Source organism: Garra rufa, chromosome 10, assembly GCF_049309525.1.
Source record: "Garra rufa chromosome 10, GarRuf1.0, whole genome shotgun sequence".
Lineage (NCBI taxonomy): Eukaryota > Metazoa > Chordata > Actinopteri > Cypriniformes > Cyprinidae > Garra > Garra rufa.
This window is the reverse complement of record NC_133370.1, coordinates 12,280,610-12,301,301: the sequence shown is the minus strand read 5'-3', so window position 1 is coordinate 12,301,301 and position 20,692 is coordinate 12,280,610. Positions and strand designations below refer to the sequence as shown.

Below are 20,692 nucleotides of genomic sequence, written 5' to 3'. Positions count from 1 at the left end.
CAGATGTTTGGTTATGTACACATATGTATTACATAAGAAATACATAAGATATAGAATCCAACTAGCACACAAAACAGGTTGAAAGACTGAAGGGACTGTAAACCCTCTAAAAAAAATAAAAACATTGTGTATGTCTGTCAGTTACATACCTAAATGGGCAAAGAACAGAAGTCAAGGTCTCGGCTGTGAATATAGTGATGAAAATGCCAGTCTTCAAGATGGCTGCAAGCACAAAACTGGAGTTATGAGTGAACGTGTCAAAAGAAGATTGATTGTTGTTGTTCACTCGTAGCAAAGTAAAAAAGGGAATAAAATGTGCTTTCTGACCCTGGTGCCATAGCGTAATTAAATGCTTTAACCGTGTAACTGATTGTCCAAAATGTGTGTACAATGTGTGTAGAAAGTTATAAAAACAAAATGGTGAAAAAGATGAGGGTTTCTTTTAAGTTGCAGAACTCAGGGATCAGAAAATTACTTTTCAACCAGGGCACAGTGAGAGTGCAGGATTTTATAGCTCGAAAATGATTTTGTGATGACAAGCTTTATTACAAGTGTCAAATATATTTTGATTCATCTTTAAAATGCCAGTTTTTCTCTTTCTGTTTCGTATTTCCAGGTGGTGGATGTTGAGCTCCACAGAAACTCACTAGGTGATGACTTCATCCCCTCTGCCCCCTCATCTTCGTCGTCGTCATCATCTTCCTCTCATCTGCCGTTTGTGGGCGGGTCTGGATCCTCCTCCTCCACAGCTGTCCAAGGCTCTCGGCGGCTCTCCTCTCCCTCTCACCACACTCATGATGATCAACCTAGCTCTGATAGAGGTAGACAAAACATACACAAATGCTTGTCTGTCCCACAGAATGCCACATAGTAACACAAAAGAATTACGCAGTCTCCTGCTGCGTCTTTAAAATGGGATTATTTTGATTAATAGGATTAGTAGTACTTTTTTGCATAAGCAGTGGAAGCTATGTTTTGAAAATTCATATTCAACCTTTATTGTACATTCCTTTCCTAAATTAGTTGTATGGAAATGCATTTTGTGTTCGTGGCGACAACTTAAGCTGGTTCCAAAAAATATTTCTTGGATTTGAATGCATGTAAATGAATTATTGATTGCCGTCCCTCTTATTTTAGTTCCAGGTGTGACCGTCAAGAGCGAGTCGGTGCGCTCTTCATGTTCTGAACGAAATTCACAGTCAAATAGGTCTGAGAAAATCACCCTTGGTTCCCACGGAAACTCTGCCTTTCAGCCAATCACGGCTAGCTGCAAGATTATTCCACAAGGGCAAGTGCCCAGTCCCGCCGAATCACCTGGGAAATCATTCCAGCCGATCACGATGAGCTGCAAGATTGTGTCTGGTGAGTCTCACAGGTGCACCAAGAAGGTAGAGAGCAGAGCAGAGTTGAAATGCAAGCAGTAAAATCTTCTATATACAGTCTCTTTCATGTTGCTCTGGCTTTTTTTCTGCTGGAGGTTTCGATTTTCTAGAGAAAAGGAGACTGTCAGAACGTTGTGAAACTTCTCTGTAATGCATTATAGATTTGCTGTCAGTGTGTGACAGCAGATCTAAGAGGAGCTCAGTCTGATATGTCTTAGTATTGCCTTGCCAGACCCACTCTTTATTAAGTCTGGTCCACATTTGTCTTATTCTGACTAAGAACCATTCGCTTATGCCACCATATCACTGACTCTGAAATGTATGTACCATTGCTGTGTTTTGCCCCCTAGTGGGAGCCAAACTCAACTTTTAAATTGGTCAAGAAGCAGTTATTCTTTTCACTTTCTTACTATGGTAAAATTAATGAACATATCAACAAAAAATCACATGACTGCCAAAACATCAAAAAAAAAAAAAAAAAGTTTAAAAAAAAAAGAGAAGTTCACTTCAATAATGAGAATTTCCTCCTAATTTACTCACCCCCATGTCATCCAAGATGTTTATGTCTTTCTTTTCTTCAGTTGAAAAGAAATTAAAAGAGAAGTTCACTTCCATAACAAAAATTCACAGATAATTTACTCACCCCCTCATCCAAGATGTATTTTCTTTCTAAAGAAATTGTTTTCAGGAATGTTCTCCATATAGTGGACTTTTGTGGTGGCCACGATTTTGAACTTCCAAAATGCAGTTTCAGTGCAGCTTCAAAGGGCTCTAAATGGTCTCAGCCAAGGAAGAAGGGTCTAATCTAGCAAAACGATCTGTTAATTTCTAAAAAAACAAAAACAAAAAAAAAACATGCAATTTATGTACTTTTTAACCTCAAATGCTCATCTTGTCTTGCTCTGGGATGTGCAAGCGAACTCTGTGTGATCCGGGTTAATACAGTTAGGGTATGTTGAAAAACTCCCATTTCATTTTCTCCAACTTCAAAATCGTCCTGCATCACTGCAGAAGTACCAACCCAGAACCCTTTACAAAAAAAAGGTAAAACGGCGATGAAGGACGATTTTGAAGTTGGAGGACAAAATGAGACAAGAGTTTTTCGACATACCCCTAACTATATTGACCCAGATTACACAGAGTTTGCATGCGCATCACAGAGCTAGACAAGACAAGCATTTGAGGTTAAAAAGTATATCAACTGTACATTTGTTTTTTCTAGAAAATAACCGATTCACTAAATAAGACCCTTCTTCCTTGGCTGGGATCATTTAGAGCCCTTTTTCATCTGAATTTAAACTGCATTTTGGAAGTTCAAACTCACGGGCACCATAGAAGTCCACTATATGGAGAACATTCCTAAAACATTTTCCTTCAAAAAACAATTTCTTTACGACTAAAGAAAGAAAGACAAGAACATCTTGGATGACAAGGGGGTAAGCAAATTATGTGTACATTTTTGTTCTGGAAGTGAACTTCTTCTTTAAGGTTTTTGAGGAAAACATCACAGGATTTTTCTCCATATAGTGGACTTCAATGGTGGCCAGTGGGTTGAAGGTTCAAATTGCAGTTTCAATGTAGCTTCAAAGGGTCTGTATGATCCCAGGTGAAGAATAAGTGTCTTATTTAGTAAAACGATTGGTCAAATTGTAACAAAAATACAAATTTCTATACTTTTTAACCACAAATGCTTGTCTTGCACTCGCTCAACCACACATTACGTAATCATGCACAGGTGACGTAGGCGAAAGTACCGACCCAGTGTTTACAAAGTCAAATGCAAAGGTAAAACAATGATGTTTGACGATTTTGAAGTTGGAGGAGAAAATGAAATTTTCACCCTACCTTTTTGAACCAAATTAACCACGCATGATTTTCCAAACGTGATTACACAATGCGTGAAACGCAGAGCTTGTGCAAGAAGAGCCTTTGTGGTTAAAAAGTATATAATTTTTTTTTAAAGAAAGTGACTGATTGTTTTCCTAGATAAGACCCTTATTCCTTGGCTGGGATTGCGTATAGACCTTTAATGCTGCATTGAAACTGCAGTTTGGACCTTCAACCCTTTGATCCCCATTGAAGTCCATTATATGGAGAAAATTCCTGGAATGTTTTCCTCAAAAACCTTTATGACTAAAGAAAGATAAACTGAGAAATACTTGACTTGCATTAACATGACTGTGACTTATTCAAATTCTGTATTCTCTGACACTTGGAGCATCCAAAAGCCAGCAAGTCAGTCTCGAGTTTGCCATTTTAAGGAAACTCTGAACATCAAACTCAGCTGGCTTGCAGTATAAAGATAAGACAAGAATAGAAGACCATTGTAAAGATGTGAATCTGCTCTGTAAAGCATTATGGATTTGCAGTCTGTATGTCTCTGAAACATAATGAGAAATTTATGAGGAACACACTATAAATCTAATCATAGAAACACAATGTTTTTATTCCAGGCTCTCCTATCTCCACCCCTAGTCACTCTCCTCTCCCCCGGACATCATCATCCACGCCAGTGCACATGAAATCCAGTCCCTCGATCATAAATAACCCCTACATTATTGTGGACAAACCAGGGCAAGTCATTAATATGGCTGCATCGACATCTGCAGCTACAGGTACATACTCTCCCACATCCCTACATACAGAGTAACAATATATCGCTTTTATCAAACACTAAATCACATCTCCTTCTTGTTGATCTGAATTTGTCCAAACAGATATTGGTTCTGTTTCATCTCATTTATATTCAACATCGAACAAATTCTGATTGGCTATTATGGTTGTTGTTTTGTGGTAACAGTGTGGTTTTAGCGAGGACAGCGAAATGACTTTTTGTAGAAATGTCGCATCGCGTGTGGGGAGGACACAGCGAGAAAGTGTCAGGAGTGATTGATGAAGACAAAATCACAAAGTACAAGTTCCCCCCTTAAGTTTACCTTTTTGTGCTCTCTCTCTCTCTCTCTCTCTCTCTCTCTCTCTCTCTCTCTCTCTCTCTCTCTCTCTCTCTCTCTCTCTCTCTCTCTCTCTCTCTCTCTCTCTCTCTCTCTCTCTCTCTCTCTCTCACTCACACACACACACACACACACACTCTGTGCTTCACTCTTTCCCATGACTCATGCTGTGGGTTTACAGGCCATCATAAGACCGGGTTGCCATAGCGACCACATCACTTAGAGTTTAGGAGTGTGTGGAGTATGCAGTTAATATAACATTACTGTGTGTGTGTGTGTGTGTGTGTGAGAGAGAACAATTTCCACCTCCATGGGTGCACAACTGATGTGCTTCTCGCAAATGCTGTATCACCTATGACTGTATTCTGGCACCTCGGTTAACATTTTTACAACACACTCACACACACAGGGCTCCACAAAAACACACCTACATGATCTCAGGGAAGATGAGTGTGTGTGGGTGGTCAGAGCTCTGTGCTGAGGTGCTAAAGCACCGTAGTGACCATTAGAGATGGCCGTAACAGGAACAAACGTACAGATATTACTGATGACTGTTGTCATCATAGTTATCATTTTTCTTTCACCTCAGAAAATTGCTTAAACGAATCTTAGATTTTCCTTAAAAACTTGCATAAACCCTGCTTATACACTACCAGTCAAAAGTTTTTTTTTAAGATTTTTAATGTTTCTTTAAAGAAGTCTCTTTATAGACATTAATACTTTTATTTAGCAAGGATGCTTTAAATTGATCAAAAGTGATAATAAAGACATTTCTAATGTTACAAAAGATTTATATTTCAGATAAATGCTGTTTTTCTGGACTTTCTATTCATCAAAGAAACCTGAAAAATTCTACTTGGCTTTTTTCAACATAATAATTATAATGAATGTTTTTTTTTTGGAGCAGCAGATCAGAAAATTTATAATCATTTCTGAAGGATCATATAACTCGAGTAATGATGCTAAAAATTCAGCTTTCAGCTTTAATATCACAGAATAAATTACATTTTAAAATGTATTCAAATAGAAAAAAGTTATTTTAAATAGTAAAAATATTTGAAAATTGTAGTTTTTGCTGTACTTTCGACTAAATAGATGCAGTCTTGGTGAGCAGAAGAGACTTCTTTAAAAAAAACTAAAAATCTTACTGTTCAAAAACTTTTGACTGGTAGTGTATGTTGGATGCTCAAACTGAAAACAAGCCTGTGATGCACTAATGCTACCTAGGTACAATAGGACACGTGATATAAACATTTGATTTAAACATTTCAGTGGATCTTTGATTGCTAAAAATTTTTCTTTGTGTGCATCTCACAAAGTTTTAAAACAGCCAATCTTTTATGACGCTGCTGCGTTCTGATAAGGCCTCTGCAGAATTCATACAACGGCATGAAAATGAGCCGTTAATGAAGTCTGAACATCTAAGAAACAGCTGCTTTGAATTAAAACTAGCACCAACATATAATATATTCTGCTACATGCTTTTATGAATTATTAAGGCATTGCCCAGAAATTAAGATTTCCTACAGGGAGAATGTATCTTTATTACATGAAGATGAGTGGAGCTATTTCACTGTCCTGATTCTTTCAGTTGTCTGTGGGAACTTGTTTAAAAATAAAACTCATAACTCAAACTTATAGAAACAAAATATTTTTTTCTTTGAATCAACAGTTTGTTATGAAAACTGTCGTCATTTTAATTTCTTTTCCTAATTGAATGAAAATGAATTTGACTTTAAATCTTAGAGCGTCAGAGCAGCTTCTGAAAAGCACTGCATGTATGTTTCGAGCAAGATCCTTGTCTTTGTGTTACTGGAGAACAGAGCTTAAGAAAAACAGGCTGTGAATCTGGAGAAGAAGCTGCATGCCAACCATCCTGGGGGATGGTGCATTATGAGATTTGGAGTAAATAAGCTCCTTTGTTTTGTCAGTTCACACAGATGTACTGGAGAAATTGAGCACAGAAGAGCAGAGCTGCAGTCTTAACACATTTAGGTTAAACAATGAGTTGCAGAGTAACTCACTATTCCATTCTGCACAAAGATGCAGACGAAAACCTTGGATGCAAATTTTTTTTAAACCTCTAGGGAAAAAGTCTTAAACCTGAGCAAAAAGCACTGTGACAATGAAAAGAAAAGAAATCACTCTTAACACATCTGTGAAAGGGATCCATGGAAATGCATGTTACTTTTGGTTTGGCTGGTCTGCAAAAAATAATTTGAAAAGGCCTTGAAATGAAATGGAAATTTACCTATTTTGTAAATGCATTTAATTTGTGTTTTTGTAAATTATTCATACTCTCATGTTTCATTTTTATTTATTTACAGTTGAGGTCTTGTTTATTTTAGCAAAATAAGAGGGGTCATACAAAATGCATTTTATTATTTTTTTAATTTAGTACTGATATGAATAAGATATTTCACATAGAATACGTCATACACACATAACATACATCCACAAGAAAATCATTTATAAAAATGACCCCGTTCAAAAGTTTACATACACTTGATTCTTAATACTGTATTGTTACCTGAATTATCCACAGCTGTGTTTTTTTGTTTTGTTTAGTGATAGTTCACTAATCCTGAATGGTTAAACTGCCCGCTGTTCTTCAGAAAAATCCGTCAGGTCCCACAAATTCTTAAGTTTTTCAGCATTTTTGTGTATTTGAACACTTTCCAGCAATGACTGTATGATTTTGAGATCCATCTTTTCACACTGGCAGCTGAGGGACTATTACAGAGGGTTTAAACGCTCACTGATGCATTAAGAGCCAGGGTTGAAAACTTTTAGAATTTGAAGATCAGGGTAAATTTAACTTATTTTGCCTTCTGGGAAACATGTAAGTACTTGCTTCTGAAGAGCAGTACTAAGTGAAAAAATAAGAAAAATACACTACTTCATTCTGTTCAAAAGTTTACAGCCCCTGGCTCTTAATTTTTTTTCTTCTAAAGCATCAGTGAGCGTTTGAACCTTCTGTAAAAGTGTCCCTTAGGTGTCTTCATTGAGAAAAAGATGGATCTCAAAATCATACAGTCATTGTTGAAAAGGTTCAAATACACAAAAATGCTGAAAAACCAAAGAATTTGTGGGACCTGAAGGATTTTTCTGAAGAACGGCAGGCAGTTTACCTGTTCAGGACGAACAAGAAACTCATGAACAACTATCACTAAATTAAAAAAAAAAAACTGCTATGGATCATTCAGGTGACAACACAGTTTTAAGAATCAAGCGTATGTGATCTTTTAAACTGTGTCGTTTTTAAAAATTCAACTATTATTTTCTCTTGTGGATTATATGTAAACATCTTTTAAGTGAAATATCTTATTCGGGTCAGGGCTAAATAAAAAAATAAGATGCATTTTGTATGATCCCTCTTATTTTGGTCAAATACTTAACATTATGTACACTTTTGACCTCAACTGTACCTATTTTTTTGTCAACACCTTGTCATTTTTAATCAAAATGTCGTAACTCAATCTCCCAATTGACTTCTCTCTGGTGACGTACTTCATTAAGCTTCTGAACTGTGTCATACATATTTGTTATATCTGCTGTTTTCATGTCTTCATTTCAGGCAGTCCGTCTGCCAAGCAGAGCAGCACAGCCCATGGTGCTCGATCACCTGCTCCCAAAGTTCACACCAGCAGCTTCCTGTCTTCTGGCGTCAAGGTAAGACTGATAGTGTGTTTAACTTTCTGTGAATGGATTTATTCAACATAACTCGCATTTAATTGCAGTTTGGGATTTTACTGCTCAAGTCCAGCCATGTATTCAAGTCTTTTAGGTACTGGTAAATGTGTTTTACTTCCCTTTAGCAATATTTTCTTTCATATTCTGGCAGTGACTTGATTTATTACCAATGCTTTAAAACGGTGAGCATCTTTCTCATGCTCCTACAGTAAAGGGTGGGTGGATGAGAATAGAATATCAGCAGAAATGATGTGGCTATTGTGAGTGAAATCACCTGTAATTGAAAAATACAGATGTAGACTGTTGAAAACAATGTGGCACAATCAGTTTCCCTTCAGGCAGATTAGCATGATGAATCAGTACACATTTGTGTTCAGAGAGAGCTGTAATGGAGCTTGTAAGAGGAAGGCATTCCTAAACAGGGATTCATTTGTCTGTCATTGTTCTGTAGAGCTATATTAATATGGGCTCTGCTGTTCTTTACATTTATTTACGAAGTGAAACAATAATGTTTGACTGAATCATATTCGACACTTAAAGCAGTAATAGGTTGTCTGTCCTTCTGTTGAACTGAAGAAAAACTGACTCAAATTAGGCGATGATCTCTCTCTGTCTCTCTCTATCTGGGTTATTCTCTGAGGGTGTTTCAATGTTTTCTGGACACTGCGGGCTAAATTAACACCGGCAGTTATTAATAGTTACTGCCAGGCGATGCAGTAAGAGGTCTGCAGCAGCTGTGTGTGTGTGAAGGTTTAAAATGGGACATCTATCTGTGGCGTGATGCTGCTGCTTTGCGCAAGCTGTGCAAAGGACAGAAGTATTCCCAGAGCACACACACACTCATGTGGACATGTAGTGGGTATGGTCCACAGATGTTTCTTCAGAACAGTCCAAAATAATTTGTACTTGTGTTTGGGTTTTCGGTAAGATTTTTGAACGAAGTCTCTTCTGCTCAGCAAGGTGTTTATTTGAATAAAAATACAGCAAAACAGTGATATTATGAAATGTGTCCCTGGACCACAAAGTCATAAGTGTCAATTTATACATCATCTGAAAGCTAAAGCTGAATAGTATGGTTTACTATTGCTAAATACTATTGCTACAAATATACCCGTGCTACTTAAGACAGGTTTTGTGGTTCAGGGTCAAAAAAATTATAACAATTTGTGACAAAATTTTCAGCAGCCATTACTCCAGTTTTCAGTGTCACTTGATCCTTCATAAATCTGAATTAGGTGCTCAAAAAACATTTCTTATTGTTATGAATATATTATGAATTATGAATGTTGCTAAATATTTTGTAGACCGTGATTTGAAATAGAAATCATTTATTTGAAATAGAAATCTTCTATAAAAAATGTATAAATGTCTTTACTGTCACTTTTGTTCAATTTAATGCTTAATTTTTTTTGGATAGTAGTATACTTTTGTCTGAATGCTTAAAATTAGTCTAGGTCACATGCAAACACCTTTAAAAGGATAGTTCACCCAAAAATAAAAAAATACCCCATGATTTACTCACTTTCAAGCCATCCTAGGTGAATATGACTTTCTTCTTTCAGACAAATATAATCGGAGTGATATTAAAAATAAAAAATGTCCTGGCTCTTCAAAGCTTTGTAAAAGCACTGAATGGCTGTTGAAATTTCGAAGGCCAAAAACTTGCATCCATCTATTATAAAAGTGCTTCACATGGCTCTGGCAGGTTAATAAAGGTTTAGAAAGTTGTAAATATGGATTTTTTCTTAAACAAGTGCATTGCTTCACTTCAGAAGGCTTTTGGAACCGTGTGGAGCAATTTTTTTTGATAAATTAATGTACTTTACTTTAGCTAGGACATTTTTTTAAATTTAAATTTATTCATCTAGAAAAAAAGTCTCATACATGTAGGATGTCTTGAGGGTGAGTAAATCATGGGGTAATTTTTGTTTTTGGGTGAACTATCCCTTTAATACCAGGATGCCCCTCATGATGTTTAAGAGAATGAACAGGGTACTAGTATCTAGACAGAAGGTGGAGACTTTTAAAGGTCCACTGAAGTGCCTTGAAACACTCAGCGTTATTCTATGAAACAAAAACATATCACCCAGCCCCGCCCACTTCTTTTGAATAAGCCAATAGCATTCCATTTATATCTGCTCGGGCCAGAGCCGTTGAGCTCGGTAAAGCCGCATTTGTAAGCTTATGACAGCCACAGACTAATAAATTACTCCATAGATTCAATATTAAACTCTTGCTAAAACAAAATAGTGATCATAATCATGCTGAGGCTGTGTAGTTTAATACATGCCGATCGCGCTTATGATCTACTCTGTGCATCGCGTCTCTGGACCAGAGCCAAATGCGGAGTAGATTGTGCGTGCTGCCGTGATTCGCGGGACACAATGTGAAACCAGACCTCATTTGCCCCCATGGAAAGCACATTCACACTGTCTGAATCGTTCTCTATCGCCTACATTGCGCACTACATGGCATTCATCATACAGAAAACACTAACACTGTGAACAAGTGAACACTCAGCCGCAGTTTCAGTGTCTGTTTATAGTGTAGGGGGCGGGACGCTACGGACTCTAGAGAGCATTTGATTGGATAGGAAGTTTGATGAGAAGCTGAAGTGCATATCATCAAAATCGTTGATTCATATTGGTGGAAGTGACTAGACTGTAAGCTTTGAATGTCCATATCTTGTAAACGCGAATTTTGTCTTTGTATTGAAGCACACTAGCTTATAGATAATCTTAAGGCTAATATATTCATACTAAAAGCCAAAAAAAACTTTAATTTTGATTTCAGGGGACTTTAAGCCTGGAATACACTACGCGACTTTTGCCCCGATTTTTCACCGATTTACAGTCTGGAGAAGTTGTGGCTAGTTGCTGAAAGTCAGAGCAAGTCTGCAGATTTGAGTTGACAGATTCCATAGAAAATTGTGTAGTGTATGATGGTCACAGACTTCGATTTCTTTTAGCTTCAGACTTCCATATCCATCCAGTCGGAGGATATCAAACAAAATCGGTCAAACAGCCGATTTTAGAACACATATTGTTTTCATTTGTTATGCGTCTCCTAGCAACAAGGCGCACGTTTCTGCATGAGTTTGTTGTGATCGGAACGACTTTAATGTCTGCTACTGTATTATCCTCAGTCGTATAGTGTGCAATGGCCAGTTTTCCTCTGTCACTGTTTACAAAGTCGGTAAGTGTATGATGCCTATTGTATAAAAAATCTGTTCAGATTTTAAAAGTCGTGTAGAAAAAGAAAAAGTTATTTAAATAAGTTAAGTATGAGTCAAACTTCAAAACTTTTGACTGGTAATTTTGCTTTGGACTGGTTTTTATGAGAGATATGACAGTGATGTTGAGTTTGTATAGACCAATACGTAGTAGATGTCACAGTTAACGTCACTTGCAGCTGTGCGCAAATAGTGGTGGCAGAAAAACACTGGTAATAAGTGGAGTGAAATAGGTGAAATCCGTTGAAATAAGAGAAAAAAAATGTGCCTTTTGATGCCAAAATCGGAATTCAAATAATTTTTATAGAATACTGTTATCAAAGACGTTTTTGAAGATGAAAACTGCTATGATTATTCTACTTTTAAAGCATAAATTTGATTTAAACAATATGTCTACATACTATTTACTAGAGTTGGGGTACTCGGACTTGTACCCGGACTCGAGTCCGGTCTCGAGTACAATTTTTAGCAGACTCGGACTTGTCACGGACTCGGATACATTTTGACTCGGACTTGACTCGGACTCAAGCTTTTAGGACTCGGGAATTATTGCCGAGACCAGCCGAGTCCAGGGACAGTTGACGGAAATGACTCGATGCATTATCACGAAAGTGACATTCAGTATTTGCACGTGTTTAAAAGTCTTGCCAGTACTTAAAAGCCTGCTGGTTTCTTTGCATACACACACCCAAAGCGTGCTCACCGAAAGCGCCTCTCAGTCAGCGTGGAAATGCTGAATTAAGTTTTCTTTTGCATGTTATTGCTACACACTTACACGAAAAGTCATGTCAAAATGCACTGTCTTTGAGAGTATTCATGCAAATGCAGTCGGTTTTGTCTTGAGTGAATTTGAACAGTTATGTTGAAATACAGATGTGTCAAAATATATGATCTGTGCGTCCGGTCTTAAAGCGACAGCAGCATAAACCTGCAGCAGGAGACTGCATCATATTACAGTTACCTATTTTATCTCACAATTCAGATTTTTTTATATATATATATATATATATATATATGTATGTTTTTAAGCTGAGGGGAAAAGGGATAATGTCTTTTCTAATCAGAATTGTGAGATATAATCTCGGAATTTTGAAAATAAAGTCAGAATTTTGAAATTCAAACTTAAACTCAAATTTACTTTTTTTTTTACTCTTTTATTCCCTGGCTTCCATAGACTGCTACTTAAAAACTGTCATTAACCCCCTACAGCCTCATTTTCATCCAAGAAAAAAAAAATTAAATGCCATCTACCCTGTCTAAGGTCTTACCATTCGTCATATAAAACCCAAAACACAGCCACAATCAGAGATAAGAGGTGCATTTTCTGCTCCGCAGGTCTCATTCACTAAGCTTCCTACCCACCCCGTTGAATTTATACATTTACTATATAACAACAAATAAAGTCAAGTCCTGTCCTGCCATATAATTTTTCACATTCTAAAAGCTGTTTTACTCTGAAATATGTCACAATACATTTAGCTATTACTTCTGTTACATGACTTTAAAGTTTGCTGAGCAGGACACTAATTATGAGATGGTGTGAAATCAAAAATCAAAATGGCAATATGCAATAGAGGTTTGCTTTTGTTACATTTAAATAGTAATTGCTTTATTCTAGTTGTAAAGGTTAAAACAAGGTTAAGATACTGACAAACAGTAGTGTTCAGTTGGACTCGGATTCGACCCATTTGGACTCGGACTTGAGTCCGACTCGCCCCATTTTGGACTCGGACTCGACTGGTTAAAGACTTGGACTCGAACCCAACACTAGTATTTACACATGCTATTAATGGGAGTTGCATTGCATTAGCTCTACAGTTATAGCCTGACATAATATTATTTTAAACCTATTACAATTAACATTTTACATAACATTGTTTTATTTTATGTCACAATTAGTTTTTTCTTATCAGAATTGTGATATTTAATCTTGGACCTTCAAAAATAAAGTCAGAATTTTGCAATATAAACTCAAATTTACCTTTAAAAAAAAAAAAATTATTACATGGCTCCATAGACTGCTGCTTGAAAACCGTCAACCATATAAGCTCCGCCCACAAAAAATGCCATCACTGTTTGCAAACACTGAATTGGTCTATTGGTTTGCATTTTGCTGTTGGCAGGAGAGGTGAGTCTCACTCAAGTTCACCGAGTTCATCTCAATGCTCATCCTCTCCCTCAGAGAAGCATGTGTTTATTTTACCCAGGGGAATGTGTGATTCACTAAATTAACTTTGGATTGGATCACACATTCAATATCTCTGAAAATATCTTGGTTGAAATTGAACCGTGAATCAAACTGATAGCTTTTCAGTGCACGTCTCACTGTAATATCACAAGAACAGAATAATAAAAATTCTCTGTCTGTCTGTCTTAAGGTTATAATCAAGCAAGAACCAGGAGAGGTGCCCACCCAGCCGTCACCACAGCAACAGGTCGTCTCCACAGCAACATCCCAGCAGCAACAACAGTATGTGACAGTGAAGGGCGGTCACATGATAGCCATGTCACCGCAGAAACAAAGTGGGGCGGGGACTGGAGGAGGTGCCACGCCCAGCAAGGTTTTTATGAATATTTCATGTTTTTTGTGTTTACCATTATGACAATGTTCATTTTTACTATATATAGACTGTTTTCAAACCAAATCCCATTGTTTTAATCCTGTCTGTTTTTTTTTTATTAGTTAGTGAGCTGTTTACCTAAACATTTGAGCATCATAGCTCAAAGATTGTTCAGGTGCACCCATACTGTCCAAAAATAATGTGTAGCTTGTTCTGTATTTCTATAGCTTCATCATTTAATGCAGGTCATCCTGTCTAAAAGAGTTTTTGAAACTGGAGTGCGCTCTGGTCATGCAGTCTAAACATATCTTAGGTCATTGTATCTCTGTGGACTTCCTACTCGTCTCTTTACTGCAGGCTTTTTAACACCTGAAAGTCAAAGTCGCTTGTACATCCTGTTTAGAGACTATCTATAATACAGCATTCTGTGGAAAAAAGACATCTTAACTGCCTAACTCTGCTTCAGAGACTTGAGCACATTTATTGCATTACATTAATTTTTTATATTACTCCTTAGATCTCAGGGTTTTAAGTCAAGCCATTTTCTAATTGAAATAAGCTATACTTGCATATTCTACAGTTTAGAGTACTTTTTGGATAAATTAAGCAGCACAACTGTTTTTACATTGATAATAGTGAGAAATGTTTCTTGAGCAGTAAATTCCGTATAAGAATGTTTTTTAAAGGATCGTCTGACACTGAAGACTGGTCTAATGATGCTGATAATTCAGCTTTGCATCACAGGAATACAATATATTTTAAAATATACACTGCAAACTAAACGTTTGGAATCAGTAAGACTTTGTGTTTTTTTCTTATGCTCATCAAGGCTGCATTTATTTGCTCAAAAAATACAGAAAAACTGTAATATGGAATATTATTCCAATTTAAAATAATAATTTTCTATTTTAATATACTTGAAAATATAATTTATTTCTGTGATGCAAGGCAGAATTTTCCTCAGTCATTACTTAAGTGTCAGTTTCACACGATCCTTAAATCATTCTGATAGGCTGATTTGTTATCAGTGTTGAAATTTTTTTTTGTTGCTTAATATTTTTTGGAACCTGTGAAACATTTTCAGAATTCTTTCATGAACAGCATTTTAAATATAAATCTTTTTAACAATATACACTATTGTTCAAAAAGTTTAAGGGTCAGTAATTTTCAGATAAAAAGTGATTGCTAGAAAAGGTGTCTATTTTAAATAAATGCTGCTCTTTTAAGCTTTTTATTCATCAAAAAACTTATGTTCCAAAAAAAGTACTAACTTTTTTCAACATTGATAATAAATCAGCATATTAAAATGATTTCTGAAGGCTCATTTGACACTGAAGATGGGATCAGTGCTGCTGAAAATTCACCTTTGCATCACAGGGAAAAAAATATGTTTTAAAGTATTTTAAAATACAAAAACATTATTTTAAATTGTAATAATAATTCAAAATTCTGATCAAATAAATGCCTTGATGAGCAGAAAAGATTCCTTTAAAAAATCCACCCAATCCCAAACGTTTAAACAGCAGTGTATGAATATAGAAAAGTTATTTAAAATTTTTATATATCACAGTGTGACTCTTTTTTTTGGATTTTTGAACAATTAAATGCAGCCTTGATGAGCAGAAAAGATTCCTTTAAAAAATCCTACCAACCCCAAACCTTTGAACAGTAGTGTACTTAACTGTTTGATTATACTTCGTTTTAAAAATAAAAGTAAAGGAAAGATGGTGAATAAATATTTTATAAACTGCATTTTGTACCGAAGGGAAATCAAAAGTTTTACATGTACTAATTTATGATGGCTCAATTGTGCATTTTACAAGTATTTCCAGTTGCAGAGTAACTGTGCGTGTGTATGTTTATGTAGGTGTTGGGGATTCCACTGGGCTCTGCTGTCAAGCAGGTCTCCATGAGCAGTGGGCAGATCTTGGTCGCTAAGTCCAGTCCCTCTGTGTCCAAGGTGGTGGGCCAAAAGCAAGTGGTAGCACAGGGCGTCGCTAAGGCGATCGTCAGTGGAGGAGGCAGCAGTGCAAGCGGCATCACGGGACAGCAGGTGCATGCTGTTTCCAAGGCAGCAAGTGGGTCTGGAGGAAGTGGCAAGAGTGGAGGTCAGAGTACACACTTTTTCTTGACCCTCATCATGCAATGAAGTGACCCATATAATTCATTAGATCTCTACTCTTCTGTGTCTGTGTAAAACAGTTTGCACTACAAACCAGTGTGCTCATAATTAAGATAATATAATAAAATGATATAAGACAAACCAATTTGCAAGATCAAGCAGCAAAACAGGCTGTTTTGTACAGCTTAAAATAGCTGGATGTGGATAAGACAAAAAGCCACACCCATAAAATGTACAAATGACCACGCCCACTTTTACAGAAAGAAAGATTTTGGACTAATCAATGAGAAACCTCTCTAATAAAGCATTTTTGCATCTGGTTTGTAGAGATGCATAAACATGTATCTGAATGTTGAAATGTTTGCATGTATTCATTTTTGGAAGGTGAAGTGTGTGCATGTTTGCAAAGTTCAAAAAGCATTTGTGTTGCCAGGGATGCTAATTAAGATGTTCAGAACATTAGTGTGTGGGTGAAAGTACAAGATTTTGCATTTGTTTGTGTGTTCGAAGAAGTGTTTGTCAGGCTGATCAGCAGATGTTGTGCTGAGAGGGGAATTTCACAGGGCTAATCTAAGTGTGTGAGAGGCTCTACTGCAGTGCTGACTAAACCATTAGGAAACACCATTACTCAGTCAGACACTTGTATCTCCCTGCCGCCACAGGGGGAAACAGGATTTAGTTTGATAAATTTTAAAGACACCCATATGTGGATGAATATTGGAAGCTTGTTAGTGGTATATGAACTAGACTTCAAGCTGTATTGCTGTATGTTCTGTTTTGGACAATGTTGTACGCTTTGTTTGCATGTTATGAGTCCACTTATATTGTCAGTAAAGATTACACCAAAATGAAAGGGTTAGTTCACTAAAATATGATTATTCTGTAATTAATTACCCTCATGTTGTTACAAAAGCGTAAGACCTAGATATTTTTGATTAAATCCAAGAGCTTTCCGACCCTGTTTAGACAGCAACACAACTAACATGTTCAAGGCCCAGAAAGGTAGTAAGAACATCGTTAAAATAGTCTGTGTGACATCAGTGGTTCATTATTACAGTCTTTATTTTTGTAAAGTTTCATGTTTTCTAAGCTAGCAGTAACATTCAGTGTGAAACAGGTCAAATTGATGTTCACTGTTCTCTTTTTTTGTCCAAATTCAGATTTTATTTTCTGATACTATGCTATTTCCAACTTATTTCTATTTTGTTTAATAATTGTTTTTGTGGTGATTTGTTTTTTTTTGTTTTTTTGTTTTAGTTATGGCCACTCTACAGCTACCAGCAAATAACCTGGCAAACCTGGCCAATCTGCCTCCAGGCACCAAACTCTACTTGACCACCAACAGCAAGAACCCATCGGGCAAAGGCAAACTCCTACTGATCCCTCAGGGAGCCATTCTGAGGGCCTCACACAGTGCAGGTCAGACATACACTATCATGTAATTGCTTTGGAACCACTGTCAGTGTCTCTTTCTGTATTCAGATAAACATCCAACAAGGTTTATCTCTGTCTGTAGGCCAGCAGTCTCAGAGTTCTGGTTCTGGAGGGTCACATTCCTCCAGTGGGTCCTCAGGGTCTGGCAGCCTGCCTTCCAATTTATCCTACACTTCTTACATCCTCAAACAGACTCCTCAGGTAAAGTCTTTGCTGTAAATCATTTAAAATCAAGATTTTAACATGCACTAATGCTGTAGAATTCATTCGGACATACTAGTTGTTTAGTTTGCTCACTTTGTTGATTAGGCTCATTCAGTAACTCTCACTTAGTATTTAAATGTACTCTATTTAATGTGTTTAGCTCAGTGGGTGATTTTGTTGTCTAAAGCAATGTCCAGTCCAACCAAAGACACACACACATCCCAGAAGCCTTTTTTCTGTCAGTTTGGATTATGTTGACAAAGTCACTGTCAATTTTTTCAGGGCACTTTCTTGGTTGGCCAGCCAGGGAGTTCTGGGAAGCAAGGCTCTGGTGGTCATGTTGCCTCAAGTCCTGCATCCAGTTCCCAGCAGGCCATTCGGGTCACAGCTGGACAGAAGGCAGCCATTTTGGCTCAGGTCTGTAACAAAGTAAGGATTCGACAACACAAAATCTTTTTTCTTTATTCTTCCTTGTCTACTGTATATATAGTTATATAGCTACAGGGATATGTGATTTTAAATTATTAGTTGATTTAATAAATAATAGCTTCACAAGAGAAAATAATAGTTGAATTTATAAAAATGGCCATGTTCAAAAGTTTACATACACTTGATTCTTAATTCTGTGTTGTTACCTGAATGATCCACAATTGTGTGTTTTTTTTGTTAAGTGATTTAGGATAGTGTTTTGTTTAGTTCATGAGTCCCTTGTTTGTCCTGAACAGTTAATCTGGCCGCTGTTCTTGAGGAAAATCCTTCAGGTCCCACAAATTCTTTAGTTTTTCGGCGTTTTTGTGTATTTGATCCTTTTCCAACAATGACCCTAACCCTAATGATTTTGAGATCCATCTTTTCACACTGAGGACAACTGAGGGACTCATATGCAACTATTACAAAAGGTTAAAACATTGATGCTTCAGAAGGAAACTTATTTTGTCTGTGTAGCTCATGTTGTAGGTTTGATTTTAGATGCAGATGAAAGATGTTTTATCTTTATTTCACAGTACCTGACCCATTTAACTTTTAATTACATTCAGAATACAAGCTCACAGTTCTTGAAAAATGTCATTTCTTTTTGCCGTGGTGCTGTAGATAATGCACCCGAAGATGTATTCAGCAACAAATTAATTTCTTGCTGAAACAGTCATCTGTATTTAATGAGTTAGCCTTAATAAAATATAGAAATAAAAAATGTTAAAAAGCACACACCCAAACTCGGTGACTCAGTTTAGATACTGAGTGTTCAGGGGTTTGCCATTATTTCCTCCCTCTTCGTCATCGATTTCTTGCTCTCTTTCTCTCTCATTGATCTTGCTTTATCTCTACTCTTTCTTTCTTCCACTTGCTGCACTTTCATTAGTGTTACACAACGCCTCTTCTGAAGAGCTCACACTCTCTAGAGCCCTTTCTCTCTCTCTCTCTGTGTGTGTGTGTGTGTGTGTGTGTGTGTGTGTGTGTGTGTGTGTGTGTGTGTGTGTGTGTCCTGATTATAAGATAAAGGCTAATGAGTATGCCTGCAGCTGACATTTGAGCTGTAATTCAACCTGTAAACACACACTCATGGGCCTTGCTTCCTTCCTTCATTCTCTTACTACCTTTCTTCTTGTTGCTTAATTATCCATTTGAATCATACCCTCATAATTCTCTTCATAAAGTGGAGCACATAGGGAGCCATGAAATCTTGTTATAATTTTCGTTATCTCCCCTAAGCACAGGTGAGACTTAATCAAACCTCTTTTGGTGTGTTAGACTTGCTGGAGATTGTTTGTATGCAGTAAGATAACCATACATATCGATCAGTGCCTGATCTACTTCAGTACTCTGAAGTCATGGTGTTTGCATTTGATGGAGGGTATTTGCTGTGAGCTTAGGAGCAAGTGAGAAGCAACATTAAAGAGAAAGACATGCAAGAATGAGTGTGAAAAACAAGTTAAAGCCTGCTTTCTGTATCACTGCTTATGCTGTTATGTAAGGGAGTTACTTGCAGTCTTTTTCTCATTCTCTTTTCAAGCCCAGTGAAGCAGTATTGGCATGAATATTAAAGTCCATAATTGCCAAAAACACACTCTAAAAAGGGACTGTAGGAGAATCTCAGTGTAGATTGTACTTTGTATGTTTTTTAGAAAAAAGAATGGGGTTTGGGTTTTCAGCTTTCTTTTAATATTTGATTGGCAGGTGGTGGGTGGGTCTCAGGGTTCTCAGGTGAAGCTGTCAGATGGCTCAGTGAAGATGGTAACAGCTGCCGCAGCAAGTCACCTAAACAAGCCCGGCACAACCACCCTGAGAATGACGGGAGGTGTCATAACTGCCACAAGCTCCACCCCATCCACACCCAGTTCCACACCCACCTCTCAACCGGTAACTCTCAATTGAGACAAAAAATGCTCATGCTGAAACCTCATTGTGTTGTGCCTTGATATATTGAAGTCACTTTGTCCATTTATAGCCCTTCTAAATGTATTTGTCCCTACAGTCAGCAGAAGCCACTGGAGGATCATCCTCTCAGCCGTTCCCTCAGACGGCTAAAGTGCCACCGCACCCCCCTTTGCTTGTAGCTGCCAATCAAGCTGCGGTGATCAGTGCAGCCAAAAGTGCCAGCTCTGCCGCCAACACAGCAAAGAGTTCTGCCTCTGGCACTGGTGCCGTAGTCACGGTCGCAAAGAGCGTCAACATGCCTCTCATTAGTCTGTCAAAGGGGGCGGGGTCGTCTGTAGTGGGCGGGGCCAAAAGCTCGAGCCCCTCACTGGTCACTGCAGCATCACTGATTGGTGGAGGAACGGTTAGCGGGAAAACTGCTGCCACCATCTCAGGTAACCAGTCTTCTGCCTGTCCAGAGGTGCACCTTGTTTAAAAAAACAACAGGGATAGTTCACCCAAAAAATACAAATTCTGTCATTAATTACTTACCATGTTGTTACAAACCTGTAAGACCTTTGTTTATTTAACACAAATAAGATATTTTTAATGAAATCTGAGAGCTTTCTGACCCTGCATAGACACGGTTAAAAGGGTTAGTTAACCCAAAAGTGGAAATTAGCCCATTATTTACTCACTCTCAAGGTATTCTAGCTGTTTATGACTTTCTTCTTTCAGACAAAAGCAGTTGGAGTTAT

General features: G+C 37.3%; 1 protein-coding gene across 2 annotated transcripts in view; it reads left to right on the top strand.

Moving 5' to 3' along the window:
* Nucleotides 1-20,692, top strand: part of yeats2 (YEATS domain containing 2) — a 49,409-nt gene that overhangs the window by 8,953 nt on the left and 19,764 nt on the right. Inside the window, exons 10-20 of one of the 2 annotated variants that reach the window (XM_073848489.1) lie at nt 617-821; nt 1,138-1,362; nt 3,836-3,997; nt 7,911-8,005; nt 13,637-13,819; nt 15,687-15,927; nt 17,199-17,360; nt 17,458-17,576; nt 17,862-17,996; nt 19,755-19,937; nt 20,053-20,389. In XM_073848489.1, coding sequence (XP_073704590.1) covers nt 617-821; nt 1,138-1,362; nt 3,836-3,997; nt 7,911-8,005; nt 13,637-13,819; nt 15,687-15,927; nt 17,199-17,360; nt 17,458-17,576; nt 17,862-17,996; nt 19,755-19,937; nt 20,053-20,389 — 2,047 coding nt within the window. Of the gene's footprint in view, nt 1-616; nt 822-1,137; nt 1,363-3,835; nt 3,998-7,910; nt 8,006-13,636; nt 13,820-15,686; nt 15,928-17,198; nt 17,361-17,457; nt 17,577-17,861; nt 18,009-19,754; nt 19,938-20,052; nt 20,390-20,692 lie in introns of both variants that reach the window. The other variant, XM_073848488.1, reaches the window with a different exon arrangement.